The following is a 19,061-nucleotide window of genomic DNA, read 5'->3' on the forward strand; positions in this document are numbered from 1 at the left end:
ACTAGGGAGTGTCAGTGAGCACCAGTAGCAAGAGATACCAGCCTTGGGTAGTGGCTCGCCTCCCCTCCCCTCCCCTGTTTTGGAGGCAGACCGTCATTGCAAGAGGCCCTGTAAGAGGGCCCCAGCCAACAGTCTGTGGTGGGATCTGGAGAGCACTGCCAGGGACCAGAAGTAATGGGACACAAAACGGATCCTGAACTCCTGCTGGGAATAGGAGTGGGGGCTCCTGTAGGGGATCCAGGGGCAAGAAACTGAAAGAGACTATGGGCACGCCCAGGCTGAGGGTTGGCTGGCTGCATGGTTGAGGAACTGCACACCTCCTTTGATGCCATCCCCCCACAAACTCTTCTATTCCCTTCCCACCTGCAGATCTTCAGCCCAAGGGAGGGCCCTTTGGGGGGTCTGGGACAGTGTCAAGCACCCCTGGCGCATTGGAAAATCTGTGCCTGTGGGAGAGGGACTGTAGTCTTGTTGACAGGGAGTCAGGAAATCTGGGTTTTGTGCTCAGCTCTGCTACAGACATAGACCCTGATACAAAGCCTGCTGAAGTAAATAAGAATCATTCCATTGATTCCAACAGGGTTTGGATCAGGCGTTTGCTATGTGACTTGGGGCAGTTCACTTAGCTGCTGTGGCCTCCGTTTTCCATCTGTGAGTTGAAGATTTACTACACCCCACTTCACAGTCTTTATTCAAGCCTAATTTAATGGTGTCCAGTTTGCAAATTAATTCTAGTTCTGCAGTTTCTCATGGGAGTCTGTTTTTAAAGTTTTTTTGTTGAATAATTGTGACCTTTAGGTCTGTAATTGAGTGACCAGGGAGGTTGAAGTGTTCTCCGACTGGTTTTTTAATGTTATAATTCTTGAGGTCTGATTTGTGTCCATTTATTCTTTTGTGCAGAGACTGTCCGGTTTGGCCAATGTACATGGCAGAGGGGCATTGCTGGCACATGATGGCATATATCACATTGGTAAATGTGCAGGTGAATAAGCCCCTGATCGTATGGCAGATATGCTTAGGTCCTATGATGGTGTCCCCTGAATAGATATGTGGACAGAGTTGGCAACAGGCTTTGTTGCAAGGATAGGTTCCTGGGTTAGTGTTTTTTTCAGTGGTGTATGGTTTCTGGTGAGTATTTGCTTCAGGTTGGGGGGCTGTCTGTAAGTGAAGACAGGTCTGTCTCCCAAGATCTGTGAGAGTGAGGGATCCTCCTTCAGGATAGGTTGTAGATCCTTGATGATGTGCTGGAAAGGTTTTAGATGGGAGCTGAAGGTGACAGCTAGTGGTGTTCTGTTACTTTCTTTGTTGGGCCTGTCCTGGAGTAGGTGACTTCTGTTAGCCCATGTCCAGACTAACCCGCGGCATCGGCGGGTTAAAATCGATTGTTCGGGGATCGATATATCGCGTCTAGTCTGGACGCGATGTATCGATCCCCGAGTGCGCTTACATCGATTCCGGAACTCCATCAACCCGAACGGAGTTCCGGAATCGACATGGAGAGCCACGGACATCGATGCCGCGCCGTCTGGACGGGTGAGTACCTCGATTTTAGAAATTTGACTTCAGCTACATTATTCACGTAGCTGAAGTTGCGTATCTAAAATCGATTTTAATACCCTAGTCTGGACGTGGCCTTAGTCTAGAAGGTGCCACAAGTACTCCTAGATTCTCATAGTTCTTCTTTACCCTGGGAACCAAGCTGGAATCCCAGGATTAAAGGAACACATATCAAACTTGTTTTCAGTGTAGTGATAGCCTGAGCTTTAACTCATGTTTTGCCTCAACCTGATTCCCTCATCACATATACAAATTGTAAATGTGCTTTCAGCTCAAGCTAATTGGCTCCTCAGGGGATGTGGATTGACTCTTGAGTACTGCTGATGCTGGAATTAGTAATACAGTGGGGATGCAGCAGCTGAATTATAATGACTCATCAACTGTTAATCTAATTGCTCTGTGTAACTCCGGTGCTGTTTCATGTTGTAGTCCCTCTCATTTGAGTGGAGTAACTTGAGTGTACTAACTTGAGCTAACTCTTGCAGTAAATACAAGTCCCCTGGGTGCCCTTGTACCCCCACCCACACCCTCTCAGCTGTGCTGAACACTCCTAGGCCACAGTCAGGAAGTGAGGCCTATATTTAAATCACTGGCAAATATTTCCACAATTAAAGGCTTGGGTTAGGAATGAGGAGAAAGCACAGCTTTCCTAAATTCCAGCCTTTCATGTGGCTTTCTTTGCCACAATGTGAATTGCATTTGTGGACATCATGTAGCCATTAATTACATTCAGAACTGTTTGCAGAAAACAAGAGTGGACCAAAAATTGCTGGTTTCTGACCACAGCGAAAGAAAAGAGTCAGATGCAGAAAAGATATAGGGCAGATCCTCCTCTGGTGCAAACTGTCGTAGATAGGGCAGCTGTGAGACTTTATACCAGCTGAGGATCTGCCCCTTGGAGTAGAGAAACCCTTGAAGTCTTCAACATGGATGCAGCATGCTGGTGTGAAGATAACTGAGAACGTGTCAACTTTTGTTAAACTTAGACCTTCCCTTCTTGCTTATAAGGAGAGAAACATGTTTCATACCATAAGCATGACTAGTGGAGGGGAGAATTGGCATATGATACACTAAATTATCACAAAGGGCTCATGTTAGGCTGAAGAATGGCTTTTTAATCAAGTCATGATTTCTCTTGTTTCAGCCTCATTTATCTTCCTCCTTCTGCTTGTTGGAATGCTCACAGATTTCACAATATGTAACCAGAGATCACATGGGTGATGCACAGTGATACAGGGTATTGGTATGCTCACACTTCCTCCACCTTCATGAGTCTGCTATTTCTTTGCCGTTTGGGGGTAGGGATTAGATGGGATTCTCTTTCCTTACAAGTCCAGTCAGAGGATGTTTATTGGAAGAGAGGTGTGACGGGACTTGGAGATGAGAGGGGGGCTCCTGTACATAAATGAGAGAAGTGTTGTAGGAGAGAGGACAAGGAAACATATGTTGTTCTTTGGAATCACACCCAGGCTGCATTCTGAGTTTACTATGTGACCCTTTGTATTGTGCAGGCAATGGAAAAGTAGGGAAACTACCCAGCTCTCCTCTGCTGGGGACTCCTGAGTGTGGGGGCATCTCCAACGGGTGTAGCAATGGTATAGCCAGTCCCTGTACCATATCCCTTACCAGCCCCAGTAAAGGGCTGTGTTTGGAGTGAAGAAGGGGTGTAACCAAAGTGCACTGAATTCTCTTGAAAGCTGCTGTCAGATGTCATAGATTATAATCCAAAAATGGATCTTGACTGCAGGAATCTGGCCCCCTTTTCCCATTTCTGTCCATAAATAGGACAATAAACCTTGTGAATCAAGAGCAAAACATGGGTTAATTTTGTGTAAGTGCCCCATACCGCCTGTCCTTCTCTGCCAACACGCTCTAAAGGAAATTAACATAGTCCAGCTGCATGGCCTCTTTTATTATAATGTCACTACATTTTGACCATTTGCACTTTCCTGTGCCACAAGATGCATCTGTTACTCTTAGGCTTTTATATGTGTTAGGGTATAAGTTGAAATTCCTCTCAGCAGCCAATTGGATCAGAAGAGTTAGCTAAACAGTTATGAAATGGTCATCACTGATGAGCTGGAGGGGCCTGTGGGAACCAGGCTTTGGGTCTGGTAAAGGAGAAACTCTCTTCACTTTTTCAAAACATTAAGTCTCTTGCCCTGCTCCTTGCAAAGGCAGGCCTTAATGTAAGCCCATCTAAACTGAAGCAAACTGATCACTGTGGTCAGACTGAAGGAAAATGGGATCCACTTCCTCAGCAGGAGGCTGGCAGAGGGAGCGGGAGAAAGGGAGAGTTTTGAGGTAAAACACGGCAGTTATCTTTGGTGTGTATCCCAAAGAATCTCCTCGTTAACCCTCCCTAAAATCCTTCGGATGGCCTAATGTGTGATAAACATAAAAACTAGTTACTTTCAAGGAGTCGGGGGTTAACAACCCACCCCTAAAGGCCAAGGCCAGTTGTATTTATGTTCAGCCCATGCTGGATACTTCCACTATTGTTGTGAGCCTCATAGTTCCTGCAAGGGGAACTCCCTTCCTTCTTGCCTGCCCCACTAAGTGATCATAGAGGGATGTAACATATAGTCCCCACAACCCAACATCCCACCCAGGGAAACTAAAGAACAAGTTTAGAGGTGAGGAGAGGGGAAGTGACTCTCAGGGAAGAGGGTGGGAGAGAAGGGTACAGAAGGTGAGCATGGGTTTGTCAAGGATGAGAAGAGGGGCTGGGGAACTGGAAAGTAGAGATCATGGTAGGATGGAGCAGGCTGGGAGCCTAGGGAAGGGATTCAGCAAAGTTGGGAAGGGGGGAAGAGATCAACATAGACTGCCGATTTCCACAGAAGATAATTGATTCACAAGTTCCTATGGATTTTTTCCCATGTTGACGTGTCTTGGCACTGCTGTCACCACTTTGGAAATTAGGGGTAGAATTCTGTTTTCATAGTGAGTTGGCTTAATACAACAAGAAAAAGGCTGTGGCCACCAGTCAGAGCATGTGACGCAGTGATTTTGTAAGATTTTACAAGCTAAGGAGCAATTGGCCTGCTGCTTGGATGGGAGATTATCGAGGGAAATAATCCAGGGGGTTGGTGGCATTCTTCCCTCAGAGCAAGTGCTGACCCAGTTATGTTGGTCATAGATGGTTTTAGGAGGCACTATGCTTCTGGAGATACTTGCTTTTGGATGAGATGCAAAACAAGATGCAAATATTTATGGTCATTAAAGATGCCGGGTATCATTATTATTTATTTATTTATTTATTTTGCAAGAGTGGAATCAAGCAAGCAGCAAGGAAAGAAGAAGCTTAACATAAGTATTTATGAAAAATCATGCATTTTAAGCTAGAATTTTTGCCAAGTAACCGACTTAAATTGCCTCTTGCTTTTTGCAATATTGCTTCTGAAGAGCAGACATTCACTTTCATTTCAGCAACAGAAACTTAGTATTTGCAAACATCTGGTCTTGTAGTTCTGGCAGTAGCAGCCCTGTGATTAGCATCCTGTATAAGTGCCTGTCAGCATTGCCATTACAAACCCTAACCTCTGAGCAGAGGATGTGGGGTTCCCCACTTCCACTGAATAGCTGGTCACAGGTGGGACCCAGCCAAAAATGTGATGGGTCCACATGCCTCAGCAACGACTTTTGCCTCAGCAATGACTCTGGCCCACAGAGTGCCCCCAGATTTGTGGCAGTGTGGAGGCATTGGCTTGCATTGGAGTTGCACTGCTCCAAGGGTGGGGACTCCACGGAAAAGAAAAAGTAGCCCAAAAGGAGAGCTAGTCAGACAATGGTAAGTGTGTTCCATGAAAACTTTTGAACCATTTTCGTTTTTGCAAAACTTTTCATGAAAAAATTAAAAATTTCTTATTAATGTTAAAAATGTTTTTTAATTCCCCCCCTTCTGTCTCTTTTAAACTCCTTCTCCCTTTTCTAGTGGCGGAATGGATAAAAAGAAAAAAGGGAGAGAAAGTGGGGAGAAAACAAAGACCCATAAAACTGAACACCAAAAAGGGCAGTTGGTTGTTTTTTTTAACCAAAACATTGTAAAATTTTTAAATGAAATGAAAAATGCTTAAGCATGTGCTTAATTTTAAGCAGCTGAATAGTCGAGTTTCTATCCAGCAAAGCATTTGAGTTTTACTGGGACTTCTCACTTAAAGTTAAGCACTTACTTAAGTACCTTGCTGAATCAAGGCTTCGATAACAAACTAATAACTCAACATATGTAACTTTTCTAAGATTATTCACTTACTTCTAATCTCGAAATGCTACCACTTCTAAAGAAATGTAAAAATTCAGAATTTCATCTCAGATATGCTATTTTAAATCTAGACTTAATGCTATTGACATCTTTGGAGTTAGTCTGGATTTACATTGCCGCAACTGAGATCACGACATATCTTGTGACTTTTCTATCTTTTATTCCATTCCTGTTGGCAAGTGCTCCCTTCAAACATGCTATTTGATGCAAACTGGCTATAATTGCCTGGATTATTTATTTTTCTTCAACAAACGGATATTTTCACTACTGTGAAAATGTATGTAACAAAGGGACAGCTGCTTAACTGGTATAAATTGCTATAGCTCCATTAAACTTACTGGTGCCTTTTGCCCAATGGAGCTACACCTGTTTACATTAGCTGCAATTCTGGATTCATCTTTATAGTCTTTATAGCTGAGTTGTTACTGAGTTCAGAAAAGGGCAACTAAAATGATTAGGGTTTTGGAGAGGGTCCCATATGAAGAAAGATTAAAGAGGCTAGGACTCTTCAACTAGGAAAAGAGGAGACTAAGGGGGGATATGATAGAGGTATATAAAATAATGAGTGATGTGGAGAAAGTGGATAAGGAGAAGTTATTTCCTTATTCCCATAATACGAGAACTATGGGTCACCAAATGAAATTAATAGGCAGCAGGTTTAAAACAAATAAAAGGAAGTTCTTCTTCACGCAGCGCACAGTCAGCTTGTGGAACTCCTTACCTGAGGAGGTTGTGAAGGTTAGGACTATAACAGCGTTTAAAAGAAAACTGGATAAATTCATGGTGGTTAAGTCCATAAATGGCTATTAGCCAGGATGGATAAGGAATGGTGTCCCTAGCCTCTGTTTGTCAGAGGGTGGAGATGGATGGCAGGAGAGAAATCACTTGATCATTGCCTGTTAGCTTCAACCCCTCTGGGGCACCTGGCATTGGTCACTGTCGGTAGACAGATACTGGGCTAGATGGACCTTTGGTCTGACCCAGTACGGACGTTCTTATGTTCTTATGCTCAGGGAATCAATACTATTTTTAATGTTTGCTTTATTCCTCTTTTTATTGTAGATACTATTTTAAAGTCCAAGCAAAGAATCCCTATGGTTATGGGCCTATTAGCTCTTCAGTCTCATTTGTCACAGAATCTGGTAAGTGTTGCTTATTTCTTCATTTAAAGCTGAGATCTTAATAACAGGTACGATCGGACCAGGGCCAAAGCCATGGTGATGACTATGATGTTCAACTTTTCTGCTTAAAAAGTCTCATTAAACCATTTGTTTTCAAGAAAATCAAGAAAATGTATGTACTCTTTCATGTCACTGAAGAGGTGGGAAGTTTTAATGAAACTTTAGAGGGAATGAAAAGTTAAATTTAAAATAGAAAAGATAGCTCATACTCAGTGGTGTGGAGGCAATAGGAAGTTAAATACATCTTTGATAGGTTGTCCAGATACTTAATAAACTAGCTTTCTAATTGTGAACAGCTGAAGGGCTGGAAGTACTCATTTCTGGGAGGGATATAGGAAACAATTGTTCCACCCAACAGGCAAATTTCAGTTCTCTTTTCTTTCTTTGATGAAGTCTGCTCCAATTTCTTAGTGCCAATAGAATGTTGGAGGATAATATACTCTATAAAAATAGTGTACTCAATAGGCTATTTTTATCTACTTTTATTTCTTCTACTGAGCTGCAGGCCAGTCATACTATTGACTAACAAGGGGTCAAACTCTGCAGAGTTTATTTGAGCAAAATATCCATTGGCTTCAAGGGTCACCGGTTTTGGCCCTACGACAACAAGGATATATATTGCTTCTATGTGCGCCCATTTAACCTGATCCTCCAGTCTCTGCCTCAGAACTTCCATTAAAATCAGTGGAAGTTCTGTTTATAGAAACAAAACAAAAACTGCGCAATAAAGTAAATGCTCTTATGAAATGAATTCAGATATTTTAAAGGCCTATTGCATGGTCAGCTGTAAATTAAGCAGAATTTTTAGCATTAACTTCAATGGGACAGTAAAGAGCTCCACAGCTTTTCGTAAGTTCTTTGCAGAATGGACTGAGAACAGTGGGTTGCTTTCTATTTCATCAAATAATGAAAGTTCCCTGGAATTTTGCCAAACAATAGATAATCATGTACCTTGTCTTCAAGAATCTTACACCGAAGAAAGGCCAATTCAAGAAACAATATAAATCACAATGATGGATACAAAGAATTGCTCCTGTTGTTTTATCCACTACTAAGGCCTAGATGCACAAAAGGACGTAAGCATGGTAACGCTCAGCATTGTGACAGCTAATTTTTAGACACCGTGAAAAACTGCAGGACCAGCACTGAGTTGGGAGCCTAGGCTCTCTATGCAGTGAATGGGGAGAGATAGGCACCTTAGACTGTGATCCATAAAAGCCAGCACTCTAAGTGTGGAGTTGCCTCTGCTAGCCAATGGGAAATGCCAGTGAGAGGGGGTGTGTGGTAAGCCTTCCTCTCACAGAGATACATGTGCCTAAGTCTGGGCTGCAGGAAGGTGCCTATCAGTGCTTGTGGCTCTCAGCTCTGTACCCTCTCCAGGAGAGCATTCACCCAGGACATGAGAGACCCAGGATCCAGCTCTCTGCTCCCATTACTCTTTTAATTAGCCAGAGTGGAACAGTTTCAACAGGAGAAACTGAGGGAACCCCACAGGAGACTATCCCGGATCCCGATGGTTAGAGTAAGGATCTGAGAGGTGGCGGATCCCTTGTCCCCCTCAGGCAGAGGAGGGACTTGAATCAGGGGTTTGCCACATACCGAGTGCGCTAACCACTAGGCTAAAAGTTATGAGGGATGTCTTCTCCTCCCCTGGCTTTTTTTTGTATGTGCTCGCCTGCAGGACCCAATCCACTAAGCATACTCAGGTTGGGCCCTGCAGGTAAGTTAGGCTGCTGATTGCTATCTTCCCCCAATTCATGCATCACTCTGAGTCTTAGGCAGGAGATAGGCATCTGGATGCCTAGAGGGAAGCATCAGTGCACATACCCAGAGGCAGAAATGTAGGTGCCTTAGGAACCTTTGAGGGTGAAAACTTAGGCTCCAGAGGGATTTAACTACCTAAAGGGTTGGGAGGGTGGAGGCATGTGCATCACAGTGGTCCCAAAACTGGTACATAGGCACCTAAATGAGGGATTTAGCAAAATGACCTGCCAGTATAGAAGGCTGGTGCTGACTGATCTATGAGGTAGAATAATTGAGAAGAAAAACACAGTATACCTTTAAAAGATTGCATGTTTAAACTGGTTCTGATTGGCTGAAGTAAAGAAGTCTGTTCTTAAAAGCTAACAGAATAAAGGGTTTTTTGTGTTTTTTTTTACTAATTTTAACAAAAAAACCAGTAGCAGTTTAAACATCCATCAGAATAAAAGATATAATCCAAATGCAGGTGCATGCCATCAAATGTGAAAAACATTGGTGTAACTTAAACACCATTTGTTTTGAAAAGAAACAGAAACCCATGTCTTCAGTGTTCTTAAGACAGCTAGAGACAATTATTTTTTTTAAACGGATATTTCTTTCTTGCATGATAGCTGGTACACTGTAACATTAGGCAACACTAGTCTTTGAGAGAAAACACCAAAATATTTGTTTCTTTTGTTTGTTTCATTCTTACAGATAATCCACTGCTTATTGTCAGACCACCTGGTAAGTCTCACTACTGATATTTTCTTGATATTGTCTATAAAACTTGTGAAACAAATCTGGGCATTGTAAAAATTAGACACTATGACACACTACTTACCATTAGAGTTTGAGGGAGGAGTGTGATATAAATTTATGTGTTAATTCCCAGCTCCTGATTCACCTCAAGAATCTGTGTTCCAGTCTCATCAGGCTTTTGAAGCCAATTACCTCTTAAAAGAAGTATTGTAAATGAAGTGTATTATGTTAGGCTAAAATCAAGTGTAGAATCTGTTTTATATTTGGTATACCGTTTATTGGGAGACTATATCCTGCACTTTCATGAGGCTAGATTGAATTATTTAAGCATTCCTTTCCATCTCTAACTACTATGTTGAGTTGAGACTTGCTGGGTAGAGGTAGGTTGTTCCAGGATCTTGATGAAGGTGGAAGTTATGGACTCCCAAGACATCAGACACCAGTCCATGGGAGACTGTATGGGAACAACTTACTGGCACTGAGACCAAGTTTGGAGAATGCCTCTACATGACCAGTAAATGATTTCACTTAGGGGGGGTTTACTCGTAAGTAATAAAGTTTGAGTTTATTAACCAAATCTGGAGTGGAGCTATGATGACTGGTGGTAAGAACCTGGGATATAATTGTATTTTGAATGATAATTCTCCCAAAGTGGTCTGGTGTTTTAATATGAAGATAATTTTCCAGAGGCATTCTGATTATATTCTGAAAACCAAATGGCCTATTTTAGAGCAGCTGTTGCAAGGATTCTCTTGAGCACTGTTGATGGTGGCCAGGAAGTTGACGAATAAAAATATTAACATTAATCGCAGTCTTTTCATGATATTTTGTTCTTGAAATGAACGTTTCACTGCTTTATTTGTATAGAGAAGTTTTACGGCCCCAATCCTGCAAACACACATTTGAGTAACTTTACATACCTAAGTAGTGTCGTTAAGGTCAATTCAGTTGAATCCGTGTTCATTTCAGTTGAGTTCAATGAGTTACTCATGTGTGTAAAAGTTACTCACATGCAAGTGTTTGCAAGATTGGGCCCTATGTTTGTGCTTTGTAAAAAGGAAGAAAGACAAATTGACATTTTTAAAAACACACTTCTCATTCTTAACAGTTGCCAATAAAACAATAAAAAAACCAAAGAGGACTCTAGGAAATAACATGAAAGAAAATTAACATTCTCACATTGTAAGCTTGTATCTATTTTATCTTGCATACATATTGGTACAAAGACATTCTAGAAGGAAGGTGGATTCCATTATTTAATATAAAGGAACAACCAATTATTTGTAATATTGATCATGTGCAACATAATTATTAACCACTTATAACCACTGCAACATAGTGAAGAAAAAACTAGTTCATTTGAGACTCAGCAAAAGATCTTTATTTATTTTTTTTGCTGGTGTCAAATCTGTTTTGATTTAACTTGAGCTTCTGTGGTGAAAGCCAGATTTTCCACCCAGAACACACACACACACACATCAAGAGAGAGAGAGAGAGAGAGAGAGAGAGAGAGAGAGAGAGCCCTCTAGGTTTCATATCTCATCTTTTTAACACAACACCAACAGATTTTACTCCATGCTGAAGCCTGTTACCTGTTGCAGATTTTTTCCACAACATCTGTTCTTTAGTGATGAAACTTACTTTTTTGGGGGGGTGAGGGGATGTAATGTTAAACCACAAGACACCGCATTCAGATAGCGCTGAATGAGTGTAGGATCTGACCTACACTCATATAGCCTCCATTTCAGTAAGGTACTTAGGCTTATACTTAATTTTAGGTTTAGAAGTCATCCAATTGAAGGCAATGAGACTGTTCATTGTTTAAAATTAGATCTGTGCTTAAGTATCTTGCTGAACTGGGGACAAAATCAAGGGAAATAAGAACTAAGGCTGATATTCCAGGGTAAACTGTGCCCTTAGTCACATCCATACAACCTCATTGACTTCAGCGGGACTGCATGAATGGAACTGGGGGCACACCCACTGCATCTAAGTATTGCAGCAGCGGTCAATGGTATTGTATATAGGCCCCCCCATTGTTTGAAGATGCCCATTCCTCCACACCCCAATTCTAGGTGCACTAAAATGAATTGGGTATGGGACTGTTAAATAGAATCTCTTACTGTTCAACATACATTTTGTGGTTCAATTTTATCTTTTCACATTTGTGGTTTGAATTAAAACAGACAGAGAGCGAGTGCTCCTGTAAGTCTGTGATAGCTAATATGCTACCTGAATGGTCGCTTTTGTGGTACATCTTGTCAGATGGGATCCTTGCAGAGAGGATGGATTTGATGATTGGATAGGAATTGTCCATCTCTGACATGATTTGCATGGGGAATAAATATTTAATAATGAGCTCTTCAATCTGGCAGAGAAAGGTATAATGTGATCTGTAGCTCAAAGTTGAAGCTAAACAAATTGAAACTGAAAATAAGGTGCATGTTCTTAACAGTGAGGGGAATTTACCGAGAGTCAGAGTAGATTTGCCATCACTGTCAATTTTTAAATCAAGATTGGATGTATTTTCTAGAAGATCTTCTCTAGGAATTATTTTGGGGAAGTTCTATGGCCTGTGTTATACAGGACATCACACTAGGTGATCACAATGGTCCCTTCTGGCCTAGGAATCTATGATCCACATAAATATGCTATATGTAAGCATATTTTGCACCATTTTAATAATACATTAATGACAAATGTCTGGAAGGGGCTTGACTAAGACATCAATTTTATTTCATTTGAGACTTAAATATGATTTTTGAACTCAGCTGTTTCAAAGTAAAAAGGTAGTTTATTAACCTGCCACAGAATCTTCTGGTATCAGGACATTCATCTTGATAAAATGCTGAAATATAAGACTGACCGTCTAGGCTTCTCCTTTTATTTTATTTTGTTTTTTTAAGGTGGTGAGCCCATCTGGATCCCTTTCACTTTTAAATATGATCCCACCTACTCAGACTGCAGTGGAAAGCAGTATGTGAAACGCACTTGGTACCGAAAATTTGTGGGAGTGGTTCTTTGCAACTCTTTGAGGTACAAGATTTACCTCAGTGATGACCTGAAAGGTATGTTTTGGGATTATTCTTACAGTGCTGTCACCCCTTCACTTACTGTATTCATCACTTGTTGACCCTATCAAAGGAGTACATGGCTAAACTGATGGCACAATTTGGATACACATATGGCAGCATTTAGCTCTTAAGGATGGGAACCTAAACAGTTTCCACAGTGAAAGCAAAGTTGTACTCTCTAATCATAATAGAGCTCTCTCTGAAATGTTCTGTACTCATTACTCATGCAGAACTTCTGACATCGTAATGGGAAGTCCACACATGGATTAATTGCAGACTACACAAGAGAGAACCACAGAATGGATAAAAGAGGGGACTTGTACTCTGAACAGGTTAGATACATGGTAGTGCAGCAATTGTTCGAGCAAATCCAGAAGCTGTAGATGTTCAACAAGGGCTGTCATATAATTGTAGCCATAATAATAGGTTGTATTGAGAGGAAATGTTGAGTGGGGTTATCCCCGAAGCTTTTCAAAGTGTTTTAATGGGGTTTTTAGCAAAATATTTGTATTGTTTAAAGAACATGTATAAATGAGTATTTGTGAGGACTTGTGGTCTGATGCCCATCTCTGCGGGTTCCAGGCAGTCCTCAGACTGCAGCCACCACCTGGCAGCTTGCTGGTACCAGCAGGGAGTGTAGGCTGATGGTCCATAGCTCACCAGAGAAACCGCCCACAAAGCTACTGATTTGGAGGAGACATCTAGCCTCTCCAATTGGCTCAGACGTGCTATGTAAGCCAGAAGAAAGAACAGGAAGTTGTCTGAGGAACTAAGTGGATCCTAGGCTGGCTGCAACATAGCACCCTGCCTTGTTCCAGATCCTTGCTTCTACACTCCACCTCTGGCTACTGGCTCCAGCTCTGACCCTTGGCTTGACTCGGGACTCTGATTCTAGCTCTGGTTCCTGACTCCTGCTCTAACCACTAGATGTGACTGGCTACATCAGGGATTGTCAACTTTGGCACACGGCCCACCAGAGCGAGCACCTTGGCAGGTCGGTCCGGTTTGTTTACCTGCCACGTCTGTAGGTTCGGCCAATCTCGGCTTCCATTGGCTGCAGTTCACCACTCCAGGCCAATGGGAGCAGCTGGAAGCAGCACAGGCCAAGGGATGTGTTGGCCACCGCTTCCCGCAGCCCCCATTGACCTGGATCGGTAAACTGCAGCCATGTGCCAAAGTTTGCCGATTCCTGGGCTACATCCTGGTCCATGACAGTAATATGCAAACAACCAGAACAGTAAAGCTCCTGTATATGAGACCTATCATCACAGTTTTTGGCTTAAATTTGAGAGTACTGTCAACCTAGCAATACTGGTGTCTGGGGCTATTTTTACTTCCTCATAACACATTAAAATAATGGGTCTTGTTGAAATTTCGTCTGCTATAATCTGTACTGTAATTCTGATAAATTACTTATTCCAGGGACTTTAGTAAGGCTTTTGATACTGCCTCACATGACCTTTTCATAAACAAACTAGAGAAATACAACCTAGATGGAGCTACTATAAGATGGATGCATAACAGATTGGAAAACTGTTCCCAGAGAATAGTTGTCAGTGATTCACAGTCAAACTGAAAGGGCATATTGAGTAGGGTCCTGCAGGGATTAGCTCTGGGTCCAGTTCTGTTTAGTTTCTTCATCAGTGATTTAATGGCACCAAGAGTACAATTATAAAGTTTGTGGGTGATACCAAGCTGGGAGGGGTTGCAAGTGCTTTGGAGGATAGGATTAAAATTCAAAATGATCTGGACAAACTGGAGAAATGGACTGAAGTAAATAGGATGAAATTCAGTAAGGACAAATGCAAAGTACTCCACTTAGGAAGGAACAATCAGTTGCTCCCATACAAAATGGGAAGTGACTGCTTTAGAAAGAGTACTTCGGAAAGCGATCTGGGGGTCATGGTGGATCACAAGCTAAATATGAGTGAACAGTGTAACACTGCTGCAAAAAAGCAAACATCATTCTGGGACGTATTAACAAGGGTGTTGTAAACAAGACACAAGAGGTAATTCTTCTGCACTACTCCACACTAATTAGGCCTCAGCTGGAGTATTGTGTCCAGTTCTGGGTACCACATTTCAGGAAAGATATGGACAAATTGGAGAAAGTCCAGAGAAAAGCAACAAAAAATGATTAATGGTCTAAAAAACATGACCTATGAGGGAAGATTGAAAAAAATGGGTTTGTTCAGTCTGCAGAAGAGAAGACTGAGAGGGGACATGCTAACAGTAAAAGGTTGTTACAAGGAGGAAAGAGAAAAATTATTCTCGTTAAGGAAAGAAGCAATGGGCTTAAATTGCAGCAAGGGCGGTCTAGGTTGGACATTAGGAAAACCTTCCTAACTGTCAGGGCAGTTAAGCCCTGGAATAAATTGCCTAGGGAGTTTGTGGAATCTCCATTTTTAAGAGCAGGTTGGACATACACCTGCAAGGGATGGTCTAGATAAAATTAGTCCTGCAATGAGTGCAGGCAACTGGACTAGATGACTTCTTGAAGTCCCTTCCAGTCCTACTATTCTATGATTCTAGCATAGGGAATGTTCCTAATGAAACTACAAAGTTTTTTCTCTCTCTTAATTCCCATTGGCAAATGTAGCATTCATCACCTCTTATATTTTTATTTACTGGTGTATTGCTGCTCATCACTATAGTATTTCATTTTCTCCCATCTTTATTTTTCTGAAAACAGGAAAGCATCATTGGCTGAGATAAGGCCATTTGAAACAACAGTATGTGTCGGTTCTAATCTTATATGTCACCTTTCAGATACATTCTATGGCATTGGAGATAGCTGGGGGAGAGGTGAGGACCACTGCCAGTTTGTAGATTCACACATGGATGGAAGAACAGGGCCTCAGTCATATGTAGAAGCCTTGCCCACCATTCAAGGTAAAAAAAAAAAAAAAGGAAAGCTGAAATGAAAGCTGAGGCATTGCACTTCACCCAGTATATAGAATTAAGAGGTTTTCTGCCTCCCTGTCTACATTTATATCACTTTTATTAGGAACCAGAGTGATACCACAGTTTGAGAGACTGTATTGCGTGATGTTCTGGTATAATAATTTGCAAACCACAACAGTTTGTGAAAGTTCAAACAAAGAGAATGAGTCTGCAAATAAATTATTGGAATAAGACAGAAAATAGAAAAAACCCTTAGGGTATGTCTACACTGCCAAAAAAACCAAAACAACTTGCAGCAGCGAGTCTCAGAGCCTGGGTCTACAGACTGCTGTTAATCATTCACTCAGCATTACTGCTTTTCATCTTACACTGTTTGATGTTGTTTTTTAAGGGTTGGGGTCCCATGAAGAAACTGAAGTATTCGCTTACATGTAGATGTCATAGAATCATACTGCACTTCTCTATTTAAAATAAGGATTGTTAATCCAGCTGTACATTACTGTCTCTAAGAAGCAGAGATGTAGAACACACAAATTATACAACTGGCACAGGAATCAACATTTCAGATGTTCCACTGTACAAAATATGCAGAAAGAATGTTGAAAGTCTTTAATGCTTTGAGCTGTCACATTCTTTATACAGATGAGGGAAAGGGGCTATCGGTTTAAAAAAAGGAGGAGGGTTTAACTCTATATTTGCTGCATGTAATTTTGCCTCCTTGTTTTGTTATAAAAAGTAATATTTGTGAATCCCATCTTGCACCCTTTAAGATACAATAATTCCTTTTATTTTTATTTGCAGTTTGATTGTAGCTGTGTTGGTCCCAGGAGATGAAGGACACAAGGTGGATGAGGTAATAACTTTTATTGGACCAACTTCTGTTGAGGGGTGGTTCAAACTTTCAAGCTGCACAGAACTCTGAAGACGAGCTCTGTGTAGCTTGAAAGTTTGAACCCTCCACCAATAAAAGGTAGTCCAATAAAAGATAGTACCTCATCTAGCTAGTCTTTTAACATTTCTATGGCATGTTCACTCCAAAGTGCTTCATGAGCTTGAATTGATATGCAAATTTTATCTAGAGGGATAACTTCACCTGTTACTGAAATTCAGACACCTTTTGGAATGAAATGCAAAAGCTCGTTAACAGCGCAATAGTTAGGTATTTAGAACAGTAAAACCAAACCAAAATGTATGTAGGGAGAGTGCAATCATTCAGAATTGAAGCAGGCTAGAGCATCGGCGTTAACAATCCTACTTCTCATGAAGTTTGGGGATTAACAAGTGGCTCCTATGCCTTAGTTTTTGTTGTGGTAACTACTATATGTTCTATATACTATATATCATATATTCTGTACTGCAAAGACGTCATTTGTCAAGTTACTTTGCCTTTGGCTTGAACCGCTGCTGTTTTTTCACCAACAGGGTATTATCGCCAGTATCGCCAGGAACCCGTGTCATTTGGGCGCATTGGTTACACAACACCTTACTACTACGTCAGCTGGTATGAGTGTGGCGTGCCAATTCCAGGGAAATGGTAACCATGTAGCAGTCCACCTGCAGATCGTATGGAGAGTGCACCAACCATGCCTTTCAAATGACTTGTACTGGAAGACTCTGACAAGTTGTTTAGGAAAAGAATAAAACATGAAAGAAACCAGCTAAGACCAGTTGCTCAAGAGACCCCAACCAAATCAAATACTGTACACATTTTCTCAGCTGAAATCTGTGGTGCTGTTTGATCACTCGGCTTGGGACAGCATTTGAATTTGGTGCCCTACTTTCCTTCTCTGGGTCTTAAAAGGCATAGATATGTGGTTTTAATGGGTGCAACCAGTGCTCAGTGAAACCTAAAACTTTACTGTTCACAAAAACTTGGAAGGTGCGTGTATCCTGCAGGAATGACCTAAGCATGCTATGCTTGCTTAATGGAATTTTAAACACTTTTCATTGTTATTAATGGAATGCTCCATCACTTACAACTTGTGGAGTTCCATGCTTCTGAGTTTTACTATACAATCATGCCAAGTTGCTAGACATTCACCAAAGGGAATATATTATACTTTAAACTTCTCTGGTGGGTTTGCCCATTGCTGGACTAAACACCAGGTCACAATGTAAATTCGCTTTTTTTATATATATAATACAGTACTCTATGTCCAAAGTACTACATAGAGAAGCTGAGTTTTTCTCGTTCACTAGATAAATATGGCTGGGATTTTTATGTAAAAGGTGCTGTTAATTAATAGGTCTTCTGATTTTTAGTCCATGAAACATTTCACTATGCACAATATATTAACCATGAAAAGAACTTTGTTCTTCTTATTAGTGAGCAAAGGTCTGTGACAGCTTCCTAGCAAACCAAAGGACTGGATATTTAATGGGAGTAAATCTTTTTACCTATACTAAAATTGCATTATAAACCAGCATAGATGCCGTACCAGCAGAGTGTCAACATTTAAGTTAAACTTTCTGTCCAGTACTGTTTAAAAGGCTGAGTTCAGTTTTTGTTTGATTCATTTTCATCATCTTTGTGTATTATTTATTCCTTGTGAGTTTATTAAGTCTCACTGTGTGAATGGAGGCACAGTGAGATAACACAGGACTTGCAGACAAGTTTTAACTTATTTTCTAAACAAAACAGACACCTCTAGGATGCTTGAGCAGCACGAAACTCCTCTGACTCCGATCCATCATGTGAATGAGGTGTGAAAGTCCTCATTCTTTCTCTAAAGCACATCAGAAAGGCAAACCACACAGCATGTCTTCCATCAAAGGTGGAGAAGCAAAAGCTGGTGTGTCTGGGAGGTGCACTCCTAATTTTTAGCCAGGAATACAAACCTTATTTGGGAAGCGGGCAGTAACATAGAATTTCAATATGCATCAGAAGCAATTTCTCCTGCCATATTACTCTTTCTCTTAATGTAGCATTAAGTTTACTCTGACCCCAAGGGATTTAGCCTTTGTGGCCATACTGTTTCGCTGTTACATCTTGTAAGCCTTTGCTCACGTCAAAAAAGACTCCAGCATTCTGACGGCCTGGGAAAATAGCAATATACCTGGGGGACAAATTCAACCTCTTGATCATCTGTCACTCTCATTCCAGTTTACATACCATATAGGACTAATATCTTATAAGCTGCTTTTGTAGTTATTGTAAATGTATGGGGAGAAAAGTAACTAAAGTGATTATTAAAAGAGCTTTTTATTTTCACAGTGGTGCTGGGATTGAACACTGAATTGTTTTCGCATTTTGTTTTGCTTCAATGCAGTGCCAAATATATGATCTTTAAATATAGCTTCTTTCCCTAATAAACGTACGATATATTGTTCCATTTTTTTTAATTGCATCCCTTTTGGTTGTCTGCACCAGGTAGTCTGACATGAAGGATCAAGCTGCATAATGCCCCAAACACACACTTGGAACAGTAGAAGATGCCACTTTGTATTAAGGCAGGAAGTGTATGTGAGTGCAAACTTGCCCAGGATTTCACATAGTGTTACTGGGGGGGGGATGTTCCATAACAAAATAGATTTTCTCTTGTATTAAATCTGTATGATGTACATCCACATCATGGGCCA

At 41.1% G+C, this 19,061-nt stretch overlaps 1 protein-coding gene across 1 annotated transcript in view; it reads left to right on the plus strand.

The window, feature by feature from the left end:
* The window catches only part of FNDC1 (fibronectin type III domain containing 1), a 129,139-nt gene extending 110,328 nt beyond the window's left edge, over nt 1–18,811 (plus strand). Inside the window, exons 16-20 of the mRNA XM_030556675.1 lie at nt 6,884–6,963; nt 9,460–9,489; nt 12,411–12,572; nt 15,348–15,470; nt 16,905–18,811. Coding sequence (XP_030412535.1) covers nt 6,884–6,963; nt 9,460–9,489; nt 12,411–12,572; nt 15,348–15,470; nt 16,905–17,020 — 511 coding nt within the window. The 3' untranslated portion in view covers nt 17,021–18,811. The remainder of the gene's footprint in view (nt 1–6,883; nt 6,964–9,459; nt 9,490–12,410; nt 12,573–15,347; nt 15,471–16,904) is intronic.
* The last annotated feature ends 250 nt before the right edge of the window (nt 18,812–19,061 follow it).

The sequence above is a fragment of the Gopherus evgoodei genome, chromosome 3 (assembly GCF_007399415.2).
Source record: "Gopherus evgoodei ecotype Sinaloan lineage chromosome 3, rGopEvg1_v1.p, whole genome shotgun sequence".
Taxonomy (NCBI): domain Eukaryota; kingdom Metazoa; phylum Chordata; order Testudines; family Testudinidae; genus Gopherus; species Gopherus evgoodei.